This window comes from Myotis myotis, unplaced genomic scaffold, assembly GCF_014108235.1.
Source record: "Myotis myotis isolate mMyoMyo1 unplaced genomic scaffold, mMyoMyo1.p scaffold_m19_p_11, whole genome shotgun sequence".
In the NCBI taxonomy this organism is placed as follows: Eukaryota; Metazoa; Chordata; class Mammalia; order Chiroptera; family Vespertilionidae; genus Myotis; species Myotis myotis.
In genome coordinates, this window is record NW_023416315.1 from 21137780 (window position 1) to 21158505 (window position 20726).

The window sequence follows — 20726 nt, forward strand, 5'->3', positions numbered from 1 at the left end:
TCATTCTTCTATAACCAATGGAAATAAATAACTGAGTAAATAAAATGCCGATTTTACAGACAAGAAAACTGAAGGCCAGAGAAATGGGAAATTGGATCGCAGGCATATAATTAGCACGTGTTAGAGCCGGACGCCCATCATCCTCACTGCCCCAATGAAGCTGCGCAGGCCCGGCCCTCCCAGCTCTGTCCGTGAGAGTGAGATAAGTCAGGCCTTAGAAAACACAACTTTCTCCTCACCTGTCCTACTGGTCCAAAAGCTATGGCCACCTTCTGTTTTTCTTTCCTGTTTTGTTTTGTTAGCAACGTATTGCATTGTGGTGGTAGAAATTTTAAAGTGAAAAGATCAGAAAAAGTCAATTTGCTTACTAAAAAAAAAGAAAATCATGTAAGTTATTGGGTAATGACCTCCCTTTGGTCCCATTAGGCCTGATGAGTCATGTTCTCAGTCACCCGCAGGAGGTGAATTAACTCTTTCAAAAGCACTGGGGTTCCATTCGGTGAATCGTCTGCTAAATGGCTCCCCAGTATCCTGAAAGATGTAATGTGTCCTCACAAATTCCTCATGTTCTCCCGGGGAATGAGGCAGACGCAGGGAAGTGTGGTTAATTGCGTAACCGAGGCAGACGCTGGCTGTATGTCATTGAAGGGCCGATTGCAAACACTTCCTGCATCTATCAGCAGAGAGGATGGGGAGACTGGGCGCTTCACATCGGCATCCTCCACCTTTCCCCGTTTTAATGGGCAGCGCTGGCACTGTTTGCATGCTTCATGTATCTTAATTCCAAGAATTCCTCTCTCACAAATTCTGCTTTGTGCATTTCGTGCTGTTTGCACTGTGAGTAGTTACCAAAGCCCTGTGTAAAAAAAAAAAAAAGGAAATGTTTTAATAGCTTTTCAGAACACTAACTTTCAAGGTTTTTGTTTTAACTGGATTTATGGCCTTGCTGGTATCTTTCTCACTACCCCTCCTCCAGCCTCCCTCTCTGCCTCGCCCATCTCCATCTATGGTGCCGGGGAGATTTGTCCTTTTGAAGTCAGTAGGAGTTCCAGACCCTATCAATTCAAAGATAAAGAATATGGGAGTAAATTGGACCTAGGTTTTTCTCACCCCCTCCAAGGGAAAACATTCCGGTCTGAGTTCTTACTAAAGTGAAATTCCTCACGGCCAAGGCATGGTGAGCAGACTTTTCACTCCCAATAAGGAAAAGGATTAGACTTTCCCTCTGGGTGACTTTGGTTACGGTAAGAAATACAGAACCAGATAACTTCAGGAAGACATTTTTTACCCAGGGCAAAACCCCCCATTACACCCACAGGCAACTGCTGGGGACATTGGAGTGAAAATCATTGTCAGGTGCCCCTCACCGCAGGGACCTGCATCCAAGCTTTTATTTCAGCAATTCTTGGGACCTCATTATTAAGGGGGTTTGCGGACAGTTTGAAATTGCATTTGAACCACTTCCTGGACATTGCACCAAAGCCACGTGATGCTGGGTCCCGTGTGAACCTTTCTCTGTACACAGTGTGCCCGGCGGGGCTGGAGGACGTAAACACTGCGCCTTTCACAAAGGGAGGATGTCTTTGCACCAAACAGTCCAATGAATAAATCAGCGTACTTTTTCATTACGAAAGAAAGATGTTCCGTCTCAAGCAATATATTTGTTCCCCAAATGCTCACCTAAAAATATAAGAGAAATAAATTAGCCTGAAAAAAAAAAAAAACTATAAGCCAGGAAACTGTAGAAAAGAACTAGACACTAAGAACTCTGTTTCTCAGTAACTTTGGAGGCTCCTCTTCCTCCAAGGTTACTGTCTACAATGTAGGCATTTCCCCCCTGTTCCCCCACAGCTCTCTTCTCAGCCCTCGTCCCCCTGGCTCTTCCTGTCCTCTCTCCTCTTTTCCCTTTGGGTGACTCCTGGGACAGCTCCTAAATCTAGATCACTGATCTGTCCGTTCACACCCCTTGAACCACCACGGCTTCAAGCCCAGCGTACCGAGTGTAGCTGAGTGTTTCTCAGCTGTCACAGCACTGGCCAATGGCACTTTCTGTGAAGATGTGCTCTTGTTCTGCACTGCCCGATATGATAGCTCTTTACATTTAAATTAATCAAAATGAAGTAACATTAGAAATTCAGTCCCTCAGTCCCATTAGCCACATTTCAGGTGCTCCGTAGCCTCACAGGGCTAGTGGCTGTTGGATTGGACATCACAGAGCTTTTGCATTTTTGCTTGTTATCTTTCCTATGGCATTTTATTAGCTGCGAGTCCCTGGGCAAACTACCCAATGTCTCTGAGGCTCAATTTTGTCATCTGTAAAATGGGACTGATAATAACTCCTGACGATAAGGTAAGTAGTAGTTACAAGACAGTTAGCATAGTACATACTGAACAGGCTTTTAAAAAAAAATTATTGGCCCTGGCAGTGTTGCTCAGTGGTTAAGAGCATCATCCCATGAACTGAAGGGATTTCCTGTCAGGGCACAAGCCCAGGTTGTGGGTTCGATCCCTGGTCAGGCCCATATGGAAAGTAATTGATCGATGTTCCTCTCTCTCCCTTCCCCTCTCTCTCTTTAGAAGCAATGAAAACTTCATATCCTTGGGTGAGGATTAAAAAAAAAAAAAGGATACTTTTCCCTTATTTCTTCTCTAATATTAACTGCTAGATATTTGACGGTAGCTTAGGTCATGTGACCCATTAAGGAATGGGTCAGTTGCCACTTTGTAGGGACACCTAAGAATACTGGGATCTAAGCTATAGACCAGTGGGGTTTGGTTATTGGAAAAGTACTGAGCACTCCCCTCTCAGAAGGGTTCACACACGAGAGCTCTGCAAGATCTAACGAGGTTCTCCCAGGTTGCTTGGAATTGTTTTAATTAGGGCATCAGCCTTGTTCCTTCCGAGGACGTAATGAGGGGAGAATAATCCCGCGAGGTTAGCATCCATAGGAACAAGAGGTGTCGTGTCTGCTTCTGCCTCTCTGTAGATACTGGGGGGCGGCTTGGTTTGCATGCACGTACCTGATGAGGCTTCGTGGGTGTTAGAAATGGCCTGGCTTTGGGGTGCAGAGGTGTCTAGGGCTTTCAGTTCATCAACAGGAAGCCCTCTGGCTTGGACCAGTCCTGCACACTCATCAAGCACCGAGTTTAAAGGGGTTTTGCATGGTTTATATCCTGGCTGCAATCCATTAAAGCTTTAATTACACTAATTAGGGATTTGGGATAATCAGGTTGGCCAGACTGGAACGGGGGCCTGCACTCTCTGTGAAAAAAGCTCTGCTAAATAAACCAGCAGGATAAACAGAATTGAGGGGCACATGCATTTCTGGGAAGCAGCTGATGCCCAGGATTAGTGCATGCTTTTGGCATACAAATGAAGGCTGCTCGTTGTAAATCAACAGAAGGCCTGGAAGCCCCTCCAAGAAACACTTCATTAGCAGTTAAGTACAGTGACATTCTTCAGAATTTTAAACACACATACATGCACACACCCTGAGTGTGTGTGTGTGTGTATGTGTGAATGTGCGTGTGTGTATGTGTGTGTGTGTTTTCAAATAACCTGTAAATTTCCAGTTTGCAGTGGAACTTGTGGGGGAAGGATACATAGGGGACCTTGTAAAATACAAATTCATTTCAAAGCCATATTGAACAGTAGTTTTGTGTTATTCCTTTTTCTCCCCTAATTTTAAGGACACCAGAGATACCATAATAACATTCAAAGCAGTACACCCTTCGACATTATAACAGTCCCCGTAGCTAAAAGAGTTGGGACGCATCGGCTCAGACCTTCCAAATTAAGAAACCTTTACTGTGTCACTCAATAATATACACTCTGATTGATAGCACTCACATATTTCAAACATTGTAGTTTAGCTCTGTGTTTGTATGTGTGTCAGAGAGAGAAAGAGACCCTACAGTTATGTTAATAACCAGATTAGTCAATTTTTACTCTATTAGGCATTTCCCAAGATTTATGATGAAAAATTTCCCCCTTACTCTTCTTCCATTTTTTATGCCTATGTATTTTTCAAGTGATTGTGGGAACACAGGATGAGAAATAACTGAACAACCATGGCCTAAAGAGGGAGAAGGTGGGGAGAAAGTTTAAACAAAATGGCAAAAGGTTGATAACATGGCAATTCAACATACTATTCTCTCTAGCTTTGTGTGCTTTGGAAATTGTCTCTAGTACAAAATTTAAATTATTGCCTCCTCAGTGCCCTCATCTCTCACCCCAATATATTTTTAATTTTTTTATTTTAATACATTGTATTGATTTTTACAGAGAGGAAGGGAGAGGGATAGAGAGTTAGAAACATGGATGAGAGAGAAACATCCATCAGCTGCCTCCTGCACACCCTCTACTGGGGATCAAGCCCGCAACCAAGGTACATGCCCTTGGCTGGAATCGAACCTAGGACCCTCCAATCCACAGGCCGACGCTCTGTCCACTGAGCCAAACCAGTGAGGGATCACCCCAACATTTACACCCAGTTTACAGTTTTCCAGATATCTTTAGAATCCACAAACTCATGGGGTTAACTCAGAAAGAAGTTCAGATCCCTTTGATTTAAAAAAAAAAAAAATGATTATTCAGCCCTCAGATGTGTGTGCCAAATACCCAAACACGTTTACCAGGTGCCAGCCTCCTGGGAAACAGGGAACACCAAACCCTTTAGTCCAGAAGCAGCTTAATTGAATTCCTGTTGAGGGAAAATCGCTTTGAATAAAATCAGTTTCCAAGGCCCATGAAACCTGAAGACTGTAAGCTTGTGACATATGTTTTGTGAAGAGACAGCCCATGTATAGATTGACTTTGCCCCCAGAGGAGTTTCACTGCCTAAGTGGATGAATCATTGAAGGGAGAAGGCTGTTGGCTCCATTCAGATCCTAAACAGTGCTAATCTACTGGCTGCCACTCTGTGTATAAGTGAGTCACATATACACCAAAATAAATGTGAATGAGCAGGTGGCCTTGTCATTGTATTTATGAATACATGCAGCTGTCGGAATATGTTTAGTGGGGACAGCCCTTGCCTTGGATGTAGCTTTCTCTCTGGTACCATGTTTATTTTCCGCCATCTTTGCTCCCTAATTCTCTGAAAACGGACAAAGTATGTACCAGTTGGGTTAGGAAATGCCTACAATGGGATATTTGTAGAGATATCAGTGGATTGGTGGGGAGTAGGTGTGAGGGGGTGGGAGTAGTGGTAGTGGTGCATATATAAGTCAGGGATAACAACTTTCAGCTGTGTATCACCTTAGTCAGTGGGTAGTGGCATTGTAGGGTGTGGTGATGAGGGTTCTAAGGCTGAATCCATAAGCACCACAGGTGAGAGGGCCGTGACTGATTTGGGATGGCTGTCTCGAGCAGAGTGGATCATAAGTGGCTCTAGAGCAGTGGTTCTCAACCTTGGCTGCACATTAGAATCACCTGGGAATCTTTTTAAAATCCTGATTTCTGGGCCTCATCCTCCTGGAATTCTGTTTCTTTGTTACTAATGTTGTGGCCCCACCCCATAACAAAGAAACAGAATTTCCGGAGGATGAGGCCCAGAAATCAGGATTTTAAAAAGATTCCCAGGTGATTCTAATGTGCAGCCAAGGTTGAGAACCACTGCTCTAGAGGCACTGTGCATGCTATCCATGGCATAAACCACCCCCCCACCCCCCCCCCGTTTGAGATCTCCTCTGACATTGAGTCCTCTAACACAGGGGTCCTCAAACTTTTTAAACAGGGGGCCAGTTCACTGTCCCTCAGACCGTTGGAGGGTCGGACTATAGTTTTAAAAAAACTATGAACAAATTCCTATGCACACTGCACATATCTTATTTTGAAGTAAAAAAAAACAGATGTTTTCGGCGGGCCGCATGTGGCCCACGGGCCGTAGTTTGAGGACCCCTGCTCTAACATTAACCAGAGCCCTCCAGTGTGCCCCATACCCAGTGCTAGATTCACTTGGAGTCACTTGTCCTTCCTAAACGTTGACCGCCACCCAGCCTACCTGGTCAGAAGAGATCACTTCAGTAGACTGTCGTGGGAGCATCCGAGAAGTACTTTTGTCTGGGAACAGAGGCTTTGATCCCAGGCGTGGATATCTGTCTAAGTCAGTGGTTCCCAATGTGGGGCAATTTGATTTTTAAGGGGGGGCAATTCGAGAATGAGTTATTAACAGTGAATTTTTCGCATTTTTTATGGTCCTAGGGCCTCATATACAGTATATAAATATATATTGTGACATATTTATGCATTTCAGTTCTCTGTTATATGTTTTGAAACTTTATTTGCTGTTTTTTCATATCACTTCATGTTATTATTTTTTAAATAATTTCTTAGTGATTTCTTCCTCAGTACTTCAGTTGTCCTTTCATTCTTTTATTTTTCTCTTTCATGGGTGCCATGTTTTGGGGAAGCTTGTTTAGACCAAGTTAATGGCCTTTTAGGCTTCCTCCACATGAATAGGAGTTTACTTTTTGAATAATAAGAATTATGTGTCACGGGGAGGGCAATCAGGATTTTAGAGATGCTGAGGTGGGACATGGCCAAAAAAAGGTTGGGAGCCATTGATCTAAGTCCATCTGGACCGCATAGGTTTCACCCACCAATAACATCTTATGTGGGAATTACCAGTCAGATGGCTGTTGCATGTTTAACCTAGGTGGGAGTCAGGAGCATAGAGCCAACACCAGTGGAAAGACCAAGACTCAGTGGCCTCCTGACATATGTGGGAATATTGCTGACCCAGGTGCTTTTCATGTGTTTATCTAATAAGATCTTGACAAATCCCCGTGGAAGTAGGTGTTAGGGTGACCTCTGTTTTGTAAATGAGAATCCCAAGACTAGAGAGGGTAAGCAATTTGTTCGAGCTCTAATACCTCGTAAGTCAGATGGAGAGTTTGTCTCTAGATAGAACCTAGACTTTTAACTGCCAGACTGTGTTCAGAGCCGTTAATGATACTGGCACAAGAACTCCAGAGACTCTGTCTAATTTTTTTCTTGCGTTTTTAAACTTCTCCCAGCTTATGGGGAGAGTTAAGCATCATCTCATTAGCAGTTTACATGGAAACCTCAAATAACTCATTTAATTTACTTCCAGAGGAGGCAAAACAAGAAAAACTCAAAAGCTATTTGTAGGCTTGTACCACAAAACCTCATAAAATGCAACTTCTTTGTTTTGTTCATTGGTTTTTACACGGATGTCAAATTAGCAATGAAAACCATGTGTAAGAAATGGCCAACATTATTCCTAATTAGATGAAAGCAGAAAGGGAATGGAAAGGATGATAGAGAGTTGCCAAAAAAAGGGGTATTCCAGTTGGCCTCCAAACCGAAGATTTGTGGGTATAGTTTTCAGAAGTGGTTTTTCTTCTTGGCATTGACCATGAAAAAAAGACCCTGGTTTACTCTAGCTAGGCTAAAGTAAATCAAAATTAATTGCCTCACTGATAATTTATGCTGACCTGTGGCTTAAATAGTGGTTGCTGGCATCTGAACCAGAGCTTTCATTAAGGTAGATTAACTATATCATTCCTTAGCTGTGAGCAAATGCCCGGTATTTATTGGGAATACACAAAGTCATGATATTCGGGAATGGGATTTTGTTCATTATTGCAGTTATTCCACTCCATGCACGAATTTCATATGAGTGCTAAAATTCTGGAAAAGAGATTATTGGGTTAAAAAAAAAAAAGTGATTCCAAAGTACTATTCACAGAATAGCTGCTAGTCTTTGAATGGTGCTGTTCATGAATGTGTTTCTGTTGGTCTGCAGTCCCCAAGTGGCCTGGGGGCGAGGGGGTGGTGAGGCCAGGGACAGGAAGCACCCAGCATCTGCCCCACTGTGTGCACTTCCTTCAGGAGGACCCTGGCTACTCTCACCTCCCCCAGCTCTTGGAAAGCAGCAGATACTGGATGTGGGTGCTTTTGTATTTGTCGTCTTTCAGTCAGCCCAGAACATTGCAAATGATTCCTCCTAAACATAATAGTTCCATTTTGGTCAACGTTCTTAAAACTCAATTTTTAGCTGCAGCAATGATAGAAAATGAAGTTGGATATTTTTAATAACTTGTATCTGGAGAATAATTATAAACAGTATATCATTATAAATATTTTACAATGTACAGAGGTGATTACAAAATAATGATAAAATTCTATATTGTAGTTTCTCTGCATCTTAAAGCTAATTTAAGTAAAATGCTTCCTGTCTTGTGCTATCTATATGTATAAAAGCCTAAGCAACTGTTTCAACCGGACAACCGGCTGGTAGCTATGATGTGCACTGATCACCAGTGGGCAGACACTCAATGCAGGAGCTTCCCCCTGGTGGTCAGTGTGTTCCCACAGCCAATCTCCCATGGCCAGCCAACCTCCCACAGTCCCTTCCCCTGGCCAATTGGCCCCAATCACTGGTCAGGCTGAGGGACCCCACCCGTACATGAATTCGTGCACCAGGCTCTAGTTATTATCATAATCTCAGAATGAAGAAGTCTTTCTCAAGAAAGGATTATTTTTTCCCAAGATTATGTCTATCCTATATTTTTTAATCTTAATTGTTGAAAGTATTACATATGTCCCCGTCTCTCCCCCATTGAGCTTTTCTAGCCCAAACCCAACCCCACCCCCGGCCAAATGGTTTTCTTTTTAGTGAGAGACTAGTAATGGAAGATAGTGAGTAGCCCAAAATTAATACTGTGTTCCTGGAGGAATTGATGAGCTTTGCTCCACCATCAAAGACTTGAAAGGTGTAGGAACAGTGATTCCTATCACATCCTCATTCAGTTTATCTCTTTGGACTGTGCAGATGACAGGTGGGTCTTGGAGAATGACAGAGGATTATCATAAAGGTAGTAAGGTGGTGGAAGACTCCATTTGTAGCCTGTTCCAGATGTGGTTCCTTCACTGGATCTAAAAAACACATCCCCTAGAATAGTATGTAGCTAGTAACCTGGTAAATGTCTTCATACCTGTCAGTAAAGACCACCAGAGGTTCGATAAGGTGCACCACTAGGCAATGAAAATTGGCAATCCGATGTTAGTTATTAAACAGGCATTTTTAAGAGTTTTAGAATATCCAAGCTATAGTATACAGACAGTCCTCAGGTTACGTCAGACTTGACATACGTCATTTTGTGGTTACGTCTCCATCTCCCATTTATTTAAAAAAAAAAAAAAGTTCCGTCATTTCGACATATATACATATGTGCTTTATGTTTTTTATTATTTATTTAATACTAGTAAAGGTCAGGAATTATCTTTCTTTTAAATTTTTTTTACTGTTTCACTTCATTACTGCTGTGTATGTGCGCCATGTGAGTGACACAGGTGCTTATGTAGGTGGGTTCCGACCTATGGCAAAAATCACGTCACGTCGTGCTGTAGGAACGGATCCCCGACATAGCCCGAGGACCTACTGTACTATAAAGAATGTAAATTAACTGTGGCTCCCCTTAAAAAAAGAAAAAGAAATAAAATATGATTGTCAAGAGAGTAGATAAGACAAAGATCACCTCTTGTCTTTTTTTCTTACCCTCTTTTTTTCTCGTCTCCCTGTCCCCAAAAGAAAGTGAACATTTACAAGCAACCTTAGCTACAAGATTTGATGTGAAATTGGCTTTCCTTCATGTTAGTTTATTCTATGCAAATTAGACCAGAACTATATCCTTTGGGGTTGGGGGGTGTCAGATATAAACTTAGTAAGGAAAGGATAAAAGAAAAAAAAATAATGCCTCAACACAAGAAATCTGTCAGTTTTGGTTTGGTACCCAAGCACAACATTCGATTCCTTGGCTGGGTACTTCGCAAATTATGCCCACAACCCACGTGAATATCATGAAACTCACACAACATAAAAACCCTTCCAAGCTAAGTGTCAAGCTGATCTGATCAGACGGTGTGGGTTTTTCCTGGCGCTGCTTTTGGTTTTATTATTTAGCATTAAAATTTTAACAGCAACATGTTGAAAGAGGCTCAGCATTTCGGTGACACTGCAGAGGTTTTATGGAGCTTCCAAACCTACCCCACAGGCCTCAGATCGTGAAGTCAAAAATAGCTGCTCTGGACGAGAAGTGAAACAGGATTGCTCAAAACATTACTAGAAACCTTCTGGAATCAGTGTTAACTTTTCTTCCGTCTCCTGAAAAGAAGAGAAGAGCACTTATGAAGTTCCCACATCACCAGACAAGACCCCCGATGTCAACAACGGGACGCAGACACGGGTTCCTCCCCTGGCCCTCTCGGGTCACGTTTCCCTGGCAAGCTGTTTGCACCGGATACCCACTCAGCTCCACTGTGGCTTTAAGTTGCTGCTAAAACAAGAAGACCCACCCCGTAAATTTATTAGCAGGTGTGCGTTCTGAAAGCCACCATTACATTGAGACTTAGAGCAGCCAGACCCTCTGACATGTGGGCCACACATGAGCACACACTGAAGTGGACCCATGGTTCCCACGGCCGTTCCCACAGCCTCTGTTCCAGTGCCCTGCGGGTTGTTCTGCTTCCTCGCTGGCTTTCTGTCCATCCTCGCCCTGGGTTGCACGTAGTAGTAGTTGTCGGAGGAGAGAGCGATCCATCACGCACAGGTTGGACTCTACCGGGAAGATGGATTGTGTTCTGGAGTGAGGCGTTACCCGGTCTGGGAGTGCCCGGGATCTCACGGTCTACCAGCCAGCTCCCGGCAGCTTCCTTCAAAGGCTGTGTGGGTTGCACAAACTTGTTTTCACTGAAAAATGGCAATGCCCAAAGGGCCACTGAAAAAGCAGAGCCAAGCTTTTGAACTTGAGATAAAGCCGAAGGATGTGAAGCTTTGTGCAGAGGTCTGGCTGTGGACCACGGGGGAACCGGAGCAGCCTATGGGTCTCTCTGGTCGGGGCCAGGCCTGAACTGCACAGAGAGAACGCTTTCTGTCAGCTCGCTACATGGACCATCACCTGTGGCCCGCCCTGCCCTAAAGGCCCTCTACAGTTTGGTTCTTCTTCTAAAAGTCAAGGCAAAGAAGTAAAGAAGAGGAGGTGTGTGGGTTTATAGATGGCCCCCAGCATGCTGTCCCCAAGGAGAGAACCTTCTGTCTGTATTCTCACTGCTACAGCTGCCTTCCTGGGTTTCCTGTGCTTACAGTGGTAGTTAATAAATGCACACAGAAGCAGGAAAGGCGGCTCGTTGCTTTCAGAACAGCCAAACTCATGAGGGCAGTATTTATCCTGCTACCCAGTGATTCAGCTCTGAAGAAACCAAATGGGAGATGTGAGTGTTGGAGATGAAACATTTGTGACTTAGGATTTCCAGAACAAGCATTGTGAGTATCTACCATGCAATAGGAACCTTACCTTTGTCAAGCATGACGTGCCAGGCCCTGTTCCAGGTGCTTCATGTGCATCAACTCAGTCTCCCCCACAGCTCCAAGTCAGGCCCCGTGGTTGTCATCACGGAGAAGTGAGAAAGCTGAGGCACAGAAAGGTTAATAACATACCCAAGGTCACACAGCTGGAGAGCATAGAGCAGAGATTCAATTTATAGGATCTACCTCGAAAACCCACTGTCTCAACTGCTACTTGACTATTTCCAATCTGCAGGCCATGTCCTATTAGCAGGTCAAGAAATCAGTGCGATGGTCATGACCAGGAGAGTTTGTTAAAATGAAATAGACTAGGAAACTATCAGCTTATATCACATGCAGTAAGGATTGTTTAATGACGTTTTGTTCCAGACGTTTACAGAAAATTCATCTTATCTTTGGGTCCACATAGGTTTTGTAATTCACAAGTTGTCTGATTTCAGAAAGGTAATATGATACAAATACTTCATGTTACAAAACACTCCCTGCAGGGTTGGAGGCACCCCCTGTAATCAAACACATTAATATTTGTGCCATGAAGCATATAAATAGTCACAGTAAATGCAATAAATAAAGTTGAAAGTCGTTTGTAAGTAATTCATGTCAGGGTCTGTCTCCCAGTGAGTTTTACTGCCGAACTTATAAGAAAATAAGTTTAGTTTTAGAGCTTTGGAGATGTCAGAATTGCAATTGCAGACCTAATTCTGTTCAGGTGTGTACAGCCTCCCACTAGGGAAACATCCTGTCTATTAAAGAGAGAATATGCAAATTGACCATCACTCCAACACACAAGATGGCCAGCAGAGGAGGGCAGTTGGGGGCGGCCAGGCCTGCAGGAGAGGACAGTTGCGGGGGGGGGGGGGGGGACCAGGCCTACAGGGGAGGACAGTTGGGGGGGACCCAGGCCTGCAGGGGAGGGCAGTTAGGCATCGATCAGGCTAGCAGGGGAGTTGTTAGGGGGTGATCAGGCTGGCAGGCAGAAGTAGTTAGGGGCAATCAGGAAGATAGGCGAGCAGTTGGGAGCCAGCAGTCCTGGATTGTGAAAGGGATGTCCCAGATTGGAGAGGGTGCAGGCTGGGCTGAGGAACATACCCCCACCCTGCACGAATTTCGTGCACCGGGCCTCTAGTTTCTTATAATGGGTTGAGGTTAAAAAAAAGAAGAAAAAAGTCTGGAAAACACTGCATGATACTATTGCTGGAATCATTTTCCATTGGAGGTGGGGAGGAATAGGGGTGATATATTCCCTATATCCATAAACCCAATGTTTTAACAAGCAGAAAACCCACAGCCAGAATGGGGAGGGGTTCTTCCAAAGGCCACCACCTCTTCCTCCCAGAACGAGACCTGCCACGCAGCACAGGCCCGGGGATCACACACCCTCGCGGAGTCCTGTAATAGCCACCCAGCCACGCCACACGTCTCAGAGTTTGGATTCTTTCCAGGTGTTTGTGAGAGAGACTCAGGTTTTGAGTGGTCACTTCCATCAGTGGATTCCCCCAGCAGGACACAGGCCCAGGACTCCGGCCACAGCATGCGGGGCCAGTGGGGGCTCTGCCCAGGCTCCAGCAAGTTCCGTAAATTTCCTGAGTCTGTGGTTGACGCTGGTCTCCCCGGACCGGCAGTTGACATTTCCCCCTGTGGTGTTACATTCGTGTTTCCACCTTTAACATGTCGGACTGAATGAGCGTTGTGGTCTGAGGATTTCAGAGATTTATAACGGAGTCTTGAAAATTTACTTAAGGAATATGTACTTCCCCGAGCAATAACAAATATTACTACAAATGACCATATTAAATTAAAGTAACTTAGGCATTTCTGATTCATAGGAAAGTTCAAATTAATCCTCGGCAGTCTCAGTTTCCAAACGAAAACACGGCTTTGCCCGGCCACAGGTTCCCGGCGGTTAGTCAGCAGTGAATGAACCCGTAGGTGACGGGGTTGTTCCCTTAAGAATATTCAGTTTCCCCTTTTGTGGAAAAGCAATACTGGAAGGAAGAGACCCTGAAAAATCAGCCATAGTTGTATGTGGGAACCAGGAAACTTCAAAATTCTTTTTTCTATAAACTGAGATGAATTGTTTTTATAATTTTTAAAAAGAAAAGAAGCCTTTCTTATCCATTCTTAATTCCTTCCCCGACTAGTGAGGAGGCAAGGAGCCTGGCTCAAATGCTTTTTTTTTTTTTTTTTTTTTTCATTAAAGAAAAAATAACTACAAAGTTAAAGTACTGGTCAGTGTTTGATAATTGACTCTTGGAGAGAGGGAAAGCCCTGATTTGTAATAATTGCCAATTTCCATGATGCAATACTCCCTCCATGGCCAATGTCAAGCTACCACATGACATAACCTGAAGGAGAAGTCCACAGGCAGAGTAGGGAAGAGAGAGCAGTCACAGTAGCCCACCATTAGGTAGTAATTCTACCAAACAGAGACCATACTAAAGGAAATAACCTCAACCACATAAATAATAGTAAAATGAAGTAAAATAATTAAGAACCAACAAGTTTTGAGTATTACTGCCTTTGTATTTAATATACTTACTTTAATTACAAGTTCACATAATTTAAATTTTAATAGTTGGTGTGTTTAATTAAATTAACATAATTTAATTTTAGTGATGGGGGCTCACAAAATGCCTGAAAATGTAAGGTTTCACTCTCACAAGATGGTCTTGACAAAAACCTGTATTGATGGAATATTGCTTTGAAACTTTAGGGTTGAATGTGTCCAAAAGCAGGCAGAGTCCTGGTTGATAAGTGAAGGAGGAAGAGGAGCAGGGCAGCACAGCCAGTGAGGAGCTGGTGAGTTTCAGCCGTGCTCCCACGGCACGCATGTGCCCAGGCCTGTGCGTGCTCCCACCGACAGTAAATCATGCCACCATGGGTCGTGGCAGGGCAAGGTTGCCATGACTCATGGGCTAGCTGCAAGTTCATAGCCACCCATCCAGGAGAGAAGGAAGGAGGTGGAGGGAGAGAAAGGCAGGCAGAGTGCTTCAGGGGTTTCATGTTTAGTGCTTTTAACACGGTGCCTCGTTCTCGCGGCCAGAAAACACTCAGCAGACACATGGCAAAACAGATTGCCGCCCACAGCCAACCTAACGCGCTTGGAGGCCAAGGTGGGGGGTACGAGTGTGTTGTTGTGGTTATTTGTAGCTGTTGTTTTATATCTGTGCTTAGGAGAGCATTTATTTTACAATAAAAAGCATGAGCTGTTGATAGTTTTTAACCAGAGTGGGAGAAGACATGGAGGGAACCCCCACCTTTGACAAGAGTTTGTCTGACGCGCCTGTGACTGTCTGGGCTGATGCCCAGTAGGTCAGCCATTGCATAGTCCATGCTATATGAAAGCCATGGACATGCAGCATGCCCTCAGGCAATCTGGAGTCGGGTAAGGGGTGGAGATAAAACCTCATTATAAAGCTTTCTGTAATGATAACAGCTCTGGGTGTTGAGCCATTTCCTGTGTGACAGGCACCGAGGCCTCACCACAGCCCCATGAGGTCAGCACTCCCACTGCCCTGGTCCCCAGCAGGCGGTCCTCTCACACCGTGAACACTGAGACTCACAAGACGACCAGGGCCACAGTGGGCACTGGGTCTGTTTAGAGGGGTGGTGGGCAGAGCCACAACTGACAGTCAGGCAGTGTCCGCCTCCGTGGAGTCCTGTGCAGGCAGGCTGTTCAGATGCGAGTCAGATGGCCCTGGGGCAGGGGTGGGAGCTGCCCCGGTGGAAGAGGGGGTCGGGCTCGGTAACATTCCAGGGGCACGCTCCCAGTTCCCCACCGGGATGTGTCTGGGATAAGATCCCCATGCTCGGGAAGCCCAGGGTTCTGTCTTCCTACCAGTTCGCGTGGACTTCTCCTTCCTCCCGGCCTAGGTGTGACGGACCAGTCTTGGATCAGTCTCATCCTGAGGAGCACAGCTGACGTATCTTAGCAGGGTACCCAAATTAACCAAAGATCAAATTCTCCTGCAGAAAGGGAACAGATGTATGTCAACCCTTCACCTATAATTGTTAGTCCCATTTCACAGAAAATAACACTGAGGTTTAGAGCGGTTTCTCAGCTTGCCTCAATCACGTAGTCAGTAACCCAGCCGGGACTTGACCCTGGCCTACTCCAAGTCCCATACTTTTCACCAAAATGTGAGATGTAGGTTTCTCATTCTCTCCCATGGCATATCTGTGTTTATCTGACTATTTGAAACAGGAACTTGAACTCCGACACTGAGAACTACTGGTCCTCCTGGAAGAAGCATAGGCTTGGCCTGTGGTTTTGCCCACACTGCTAACCCCATGTTGAGAAGCTCAGCACCGGCCGCTAGTAGGATAATAAAGACAGCACTAGCTCCTTGCTTTTCTCTGAGAGCCCACATTTTGAGTAGAAGTTTATGGAGAGGGGATAAAAAGGCAGGTTTAAGAGCAGCAGAGCCATCTGAAAAGAAACGAGTACCTGCTACCGGGTGCAAACAATTCTGCTGTGCAGTGTGCCTTTCTTTTTAAATCACCACCATCCTGTAGCACCAACCTAAGCGCTCAAGGCGAAGCATGTAGCTTTTACTGCAGTTCAGTTCTGCATATAAAATGCAGTTTATATATCTAGATTGTATTGCAGAAGCCATTCAAGAAATGTGCCATTCATGCTCCAAGTACAAAAGTAGGCGCTTTAAGACACTGTAACGATACTGTAATATTGTTTCATTGGGTGTTTGATCAACTCTCAGCTTTTACCAGGCGTCGGAACTATCTGCTGACGTCCCAAAGTTCAGAACGTGAGGAAGACAAATGTTAGGGAGTTTTGTAGGCAGGATGTGAAACGGGTTGAGTGAAACAGCATGTTTAAGTGCAGTGGCATTTATGATGAATTGTATTGAAATAGTCAAAACACAATTGATGGAGGGGGACAGGGTACATAGAGGACTTGAGGGGGTTGGTTATGTTCTGTTTTTAGCCTGGGCAGTGGGCACAGCTGCCAGTTTTATTACCCAGATGCTTTCAAACACTCAATTCATTAGGCTTTCCATTGCAGTTTTCAAAAACGCAGTTGATAAAGTCTGCCTGCCAATAATACAGCCCAGCTGGCATGGCTCAGTGGTTGAGCATCAACCTATGAACCAGGAAGTCACAGTTTGATTCCCGGTGAGGACACATGCCTGGGTTGTGGCCTCAATCACCAACGTGGGGCATGTAAGAGGCAGCCAATCAATGATTCTCTCCCATCATTGATGTTTCTATCTCTCTCTCTCTCCTTTCCTCTCTGAAATAAAAATATATTTTTAAAAATAACAATACAAAAAAGATATTTGCTCTTTAGGTAAGAGATATTTCATAGATTGTTTTGAATCTTATATTACACTAAAGGCCCAGTGCATGAAATTCATGCATGGGGAGGGGGGGTGACCCTCAGCCCGGCCTGCACCCTCTCCAATCCGGGACCCCTTGGGGGATGTCTGACTGCCAGTTTAGGCTTGATCCCAGTGGCAGTCGGACATTCCTCTCACAATCTGGGACTTCTGGCTTCTAACCACTCGCCTGCCTGCCTGCCTGATTGCCCCTAACCGCTTCTGCCTACCAGCCTGATCACACCCTCCCCCCCCCCAACTTACCTCCTCTACTGGCCTGGTTGCTCCTAACTGCCCTCCCCTGCCTGCCGGGTCACCCCCAACTGCCCTCCCCTGCTGGCCTCGTCACCCCCAACTGCCCTTGCCTGCTGGCCTCGTCACCCCCAACTGCCCTTGCCTGCTGGCCTGGTCGCCCCCAACTGCTCTCTCCTGCCAGCCATCCTGTGATGATGTGAGGGTGGCCATCTGTGGCAGCCATCTTGTGATAACATCGCACGTGACGCCACCTAGGCTTTTATTATATAGGATGAATTTATGAAATGTTAAGTTATACAGTGAGGAAAGAACAGTTTGAATACTACTAACCTAAGAGGAGTGTTGAAAGAATAATTTTGAAGTTCCCAAGATGAAATTGTCAGGAAAGCCCACCTTTGCCTTTATGGGCAATAAAATCACAGCAGGAACAGATCCTCAGTAGTGCTCTTCCTCCTTGCACTGAGCTCATCCCTTCCTCTTGAATGTTCCTGGGCTGGCTGACTCGGTCATTCCGTAAACGCTCGCTGAATGGGTCTGCAGTGTGCTAGTAACATCTGTGGGACTGGGCTCCTTCCTTTCAGCTAATGGCTGCGGAGACAAGGCCTTCCGTCAGTGAAAAACATTAAAAAGCCCGAAGGACAATATGAGAACCCAGAGTCAGACACAAGAATCAGTTTTCATGTGACCATGATGCTAACCTATCTACAAAGAGAGCCCTCTCTCCCTGGGCGTGGCAGGGAGCTTGAGAATGGGTGGGCTTTCCGCAGGTTGGAAGAGAGAGGACCTCCCAAGAGAGGACAGGGCTTGTCACTGACGCACTGCTGCGGGTGCAGGTGGAATCTGTATGTGAGTTTCCCACAAGGAGGGTTTGCCTAGGGAAGAAACGGGCCTGGCTTTGAGGGACCTTAAACCAACCAGCTAGCAGATGCTTTCATCGTGCAGGAGAACGGGTCTGTTGTGAGCTTTGAGAGTGGGACAGACCTGTGAACAAGCCCCTTTCCCAGGAGGGGGCATCTGCCAGACTCGGGGTAGTTGTCACAGTCCTCCTGCTCTGTAAATGGCCCGGTCACTCACCTGCCCTTGTCCCTTCAGATTCATGACTGACGCTGCCCGCCGGGAGCAGGAGTCCCTCAAGAAGAAGATCCAGCCGAAGCTCTCGCTGACCTTGTCCAGCTCCGTGTCTCGGGGGAATGTGTCCACGCCGCCGCGCCACAGCAGTGGAAGCCTTACTCCCCCCGTGACCCCGCCCATCACGCCCTCCTCTTCATTCCGCAGCAGCACCCCGACAGGTGAGTGGCTTGGCTCTACCCCCTGGCGAAGAGGGAATGTGAGTGTGTGTGTGTGTGTGTGTGTGTGTGTGTGTGTGATGTGTGCTGGGGGCCAGGGATAGGTGGTGATTCAAACCCACCTGTTTGACCCTTTACTAGTCCGGGTAGAATTTGTTGGTTCATTCATCTACTTACGATTGAAGAAATATTTGTGAATTACTGTTCATCATATGTATGCAATAATGGATTTATACTTTTCATGCCCTTACCATGTCTTATGTGCAAAGGGATAGGATGGCTTGGGTTTGCACAGGTGGAGGAGTAGACAAAAAAGATGGCCACGTGTTGATTATTGTTGGAGCTGGGTGATGAGTGCATAGTGGTTCAGGACACCAGTCTCCCAATCTTTGCTTCTGGAAAATAGTTCCCATAATAAAATGATTATTATAAGAATATTTAGAGCGCCTCTCCCGCCAGGCAAAGGAGACCCGTTCCTGTCCCGAAGAGCTTGGGCCTCATGGAAGATGTTGGCCTTCTAGGGGGCCCACAAGCACACTCTTGTCTTTCCCTCCCCAAAGTGCAAGTCACTGAAAAATAAAACAGCAATCAGGGTGAAGTTCAAAATCAAGTTACTTAGTGCTGAAAGCCAGCCTACTGGATGGAGTGTGGATTCGTAGCCATTGGGCTTCATTGTAGGTCTTCCTGAGAGGTTAACTTATTTCCTAAATCACCCTTGTGAGCTTGCCCCGCAGTGTGCGCAGATCTGTGGGCCCCCGGCCCTCCACTGAGCATGCACCGTACTTCTCCCAATTCAGAGATCCATTGAGTCACTGCTCCCCGGGGGCAGGAGTGAGGAAAGATGGTAGAAAGAAGCTGGAAAGGTCCCTCCTTTTCTTTTTCCCAACTGGGAAGCAGGGAATATATTTTCCTTCTCCCCAGTTGGAGTATAGGCGCAGGTATTAACCAAATAAATGCACCAATAACTATGACACTGTCACCATGACAAGTGCTCTGTGGAGGCACTCAGTGATGTGAAAGCACCCAGAGAGAAGCCTGGCGGATCAGGGAAGGCTCCCCTTGAATGATGAGTGGGAGGCAAGGCAGTGACCAGAGAGAGAAGGAGCAGCTGGGAAAGGACTCCCTAATGCGTGTGGGGAGATGCTGGGTTGAATGAAGGAAAACTGGATTCTCTAAGGCAGGGCCTTCGTATACATTGTTATTCTCCAGTGGGAGAATTTAGTAAAATCTCCCAAACTTAGTTGACTCTGATTCTGGGACCTCTTTTCCTGGGGGCATCTCGGGGGCTCATGGCGGACAGACACCCTGTGTTCTGTCAGGGTTGGGCATTGTGGAAACAGGATTGGTGTCAGAGGCAGATGGACCAGAGTTCCTACCTGAACAGCTCCCTTCACCAGTTACTAAGTACACCTGTTCCATAGATTTCTGTGTACCAGTCTAACGTCATAGCCCATGTATGCACCTGGCGTCCTATAAATGTTTGTGCCATCTGGAGTCTTCATCTGGTGGCTTCAGGAACAGATCAGGGTCATTCTTCCATAGAAGATGAGTCGGTTCCTTTGTGCTGGGCATTTGTCCCTCCTTACATCGGCCCCCATGCTTCCCTTGTACTTTATTCTGTGAAGATTTACTTTCCAGCATGTTGTGTAACATTTACTGTGTGAATCTAAGGCATGCTGTGAGAATGTAATTCTGTGATCGTCTTTTCTGAGTATTTCTATGAAGATTTATTCATACAGAATATGAATTAAGGGGCAGTTATGCACCTGGGTGTGCTTTTTTTAAAATATATTTTATTGATTTTTTACAGAGAGGAAGGGAGAGAGATAGTTAGAAACATCGATGAGAGAGAAGCATCGATCAGCTGCCTCCTGCACACCCCCCCTGCTGGGGTTGTGCCTGCAACCAAGGTACATGCCCTTGACTGGAATTGAACCTGGGACTCTTCAGTCCCCAGGCTGATGCTCTATCCAGTGAGCCAAACTGGCCAGGGCTTGGGTGTGCTTTATACATGACTTAATACTGACTGGCTCGTGCCCTGCACCAGATAACCATGGCTGCCTCAGTCAGTAAGTTTCCTTAGAACCCCAGGAAAATCAAGACAGTTTAAAAGTGAGAGTTTATTATTTTTCATGTAAGAATGTTCGGGAGAAATGGAATCATTCATTTCCTTTCCCTCAGACCTAAAGAAATCTTTCTGACACCTTGCCTATTTTAGCAATTTCCCACTGGGAGGATTAATTTATGTTGTGGTAAAGATGTATCACTTTCAATCTGTCAAGATCATTGGTAAGTTATTTGCTGCTTGAAGAATGTTCCATGTAAACATCAAAAATTAGCAGGGGAAATGGTTTCTTAAACCCCTACCCTGTACAATTTTGATTGTGTACATTTTTCAATGTTGGAAATGTTATTTTACCTGTAGTTAGAGAGATCAGCTTGTTTTTCCTGACTAATGTGGTTTCAGTCACTTTCGCTGCCAGGTTATAAATAATAGCCCATGTCTCTGCCTTCTG

General features: G+C 45.4%; 1 protein-coding gene across 34 annotated transcripts in view; it reads left to right on the forward strand.

The window, feature by feature from the left end:
• JAZF1 (JAZF zinc finger 1) overlaps positions 1–20726 on the forward strand; it is a 304972-nt gene that overhangs the window by 246101 nt on the left and 38145 nt on the right. For all 34 annotated transcript variants that reach the window (XM_036327767.1, XM_036327789.1, XM_036327772.1 and 31 more), the window contains one exon: positions 18017–18213. In XM_036327767.1, coding sequence (XP_036183660.1) covers positions 18017–18213 — 197 coding nt within the window. The remainder of the gene's footprint in view (positions 1–18016; positions 18214–20726) is intronic.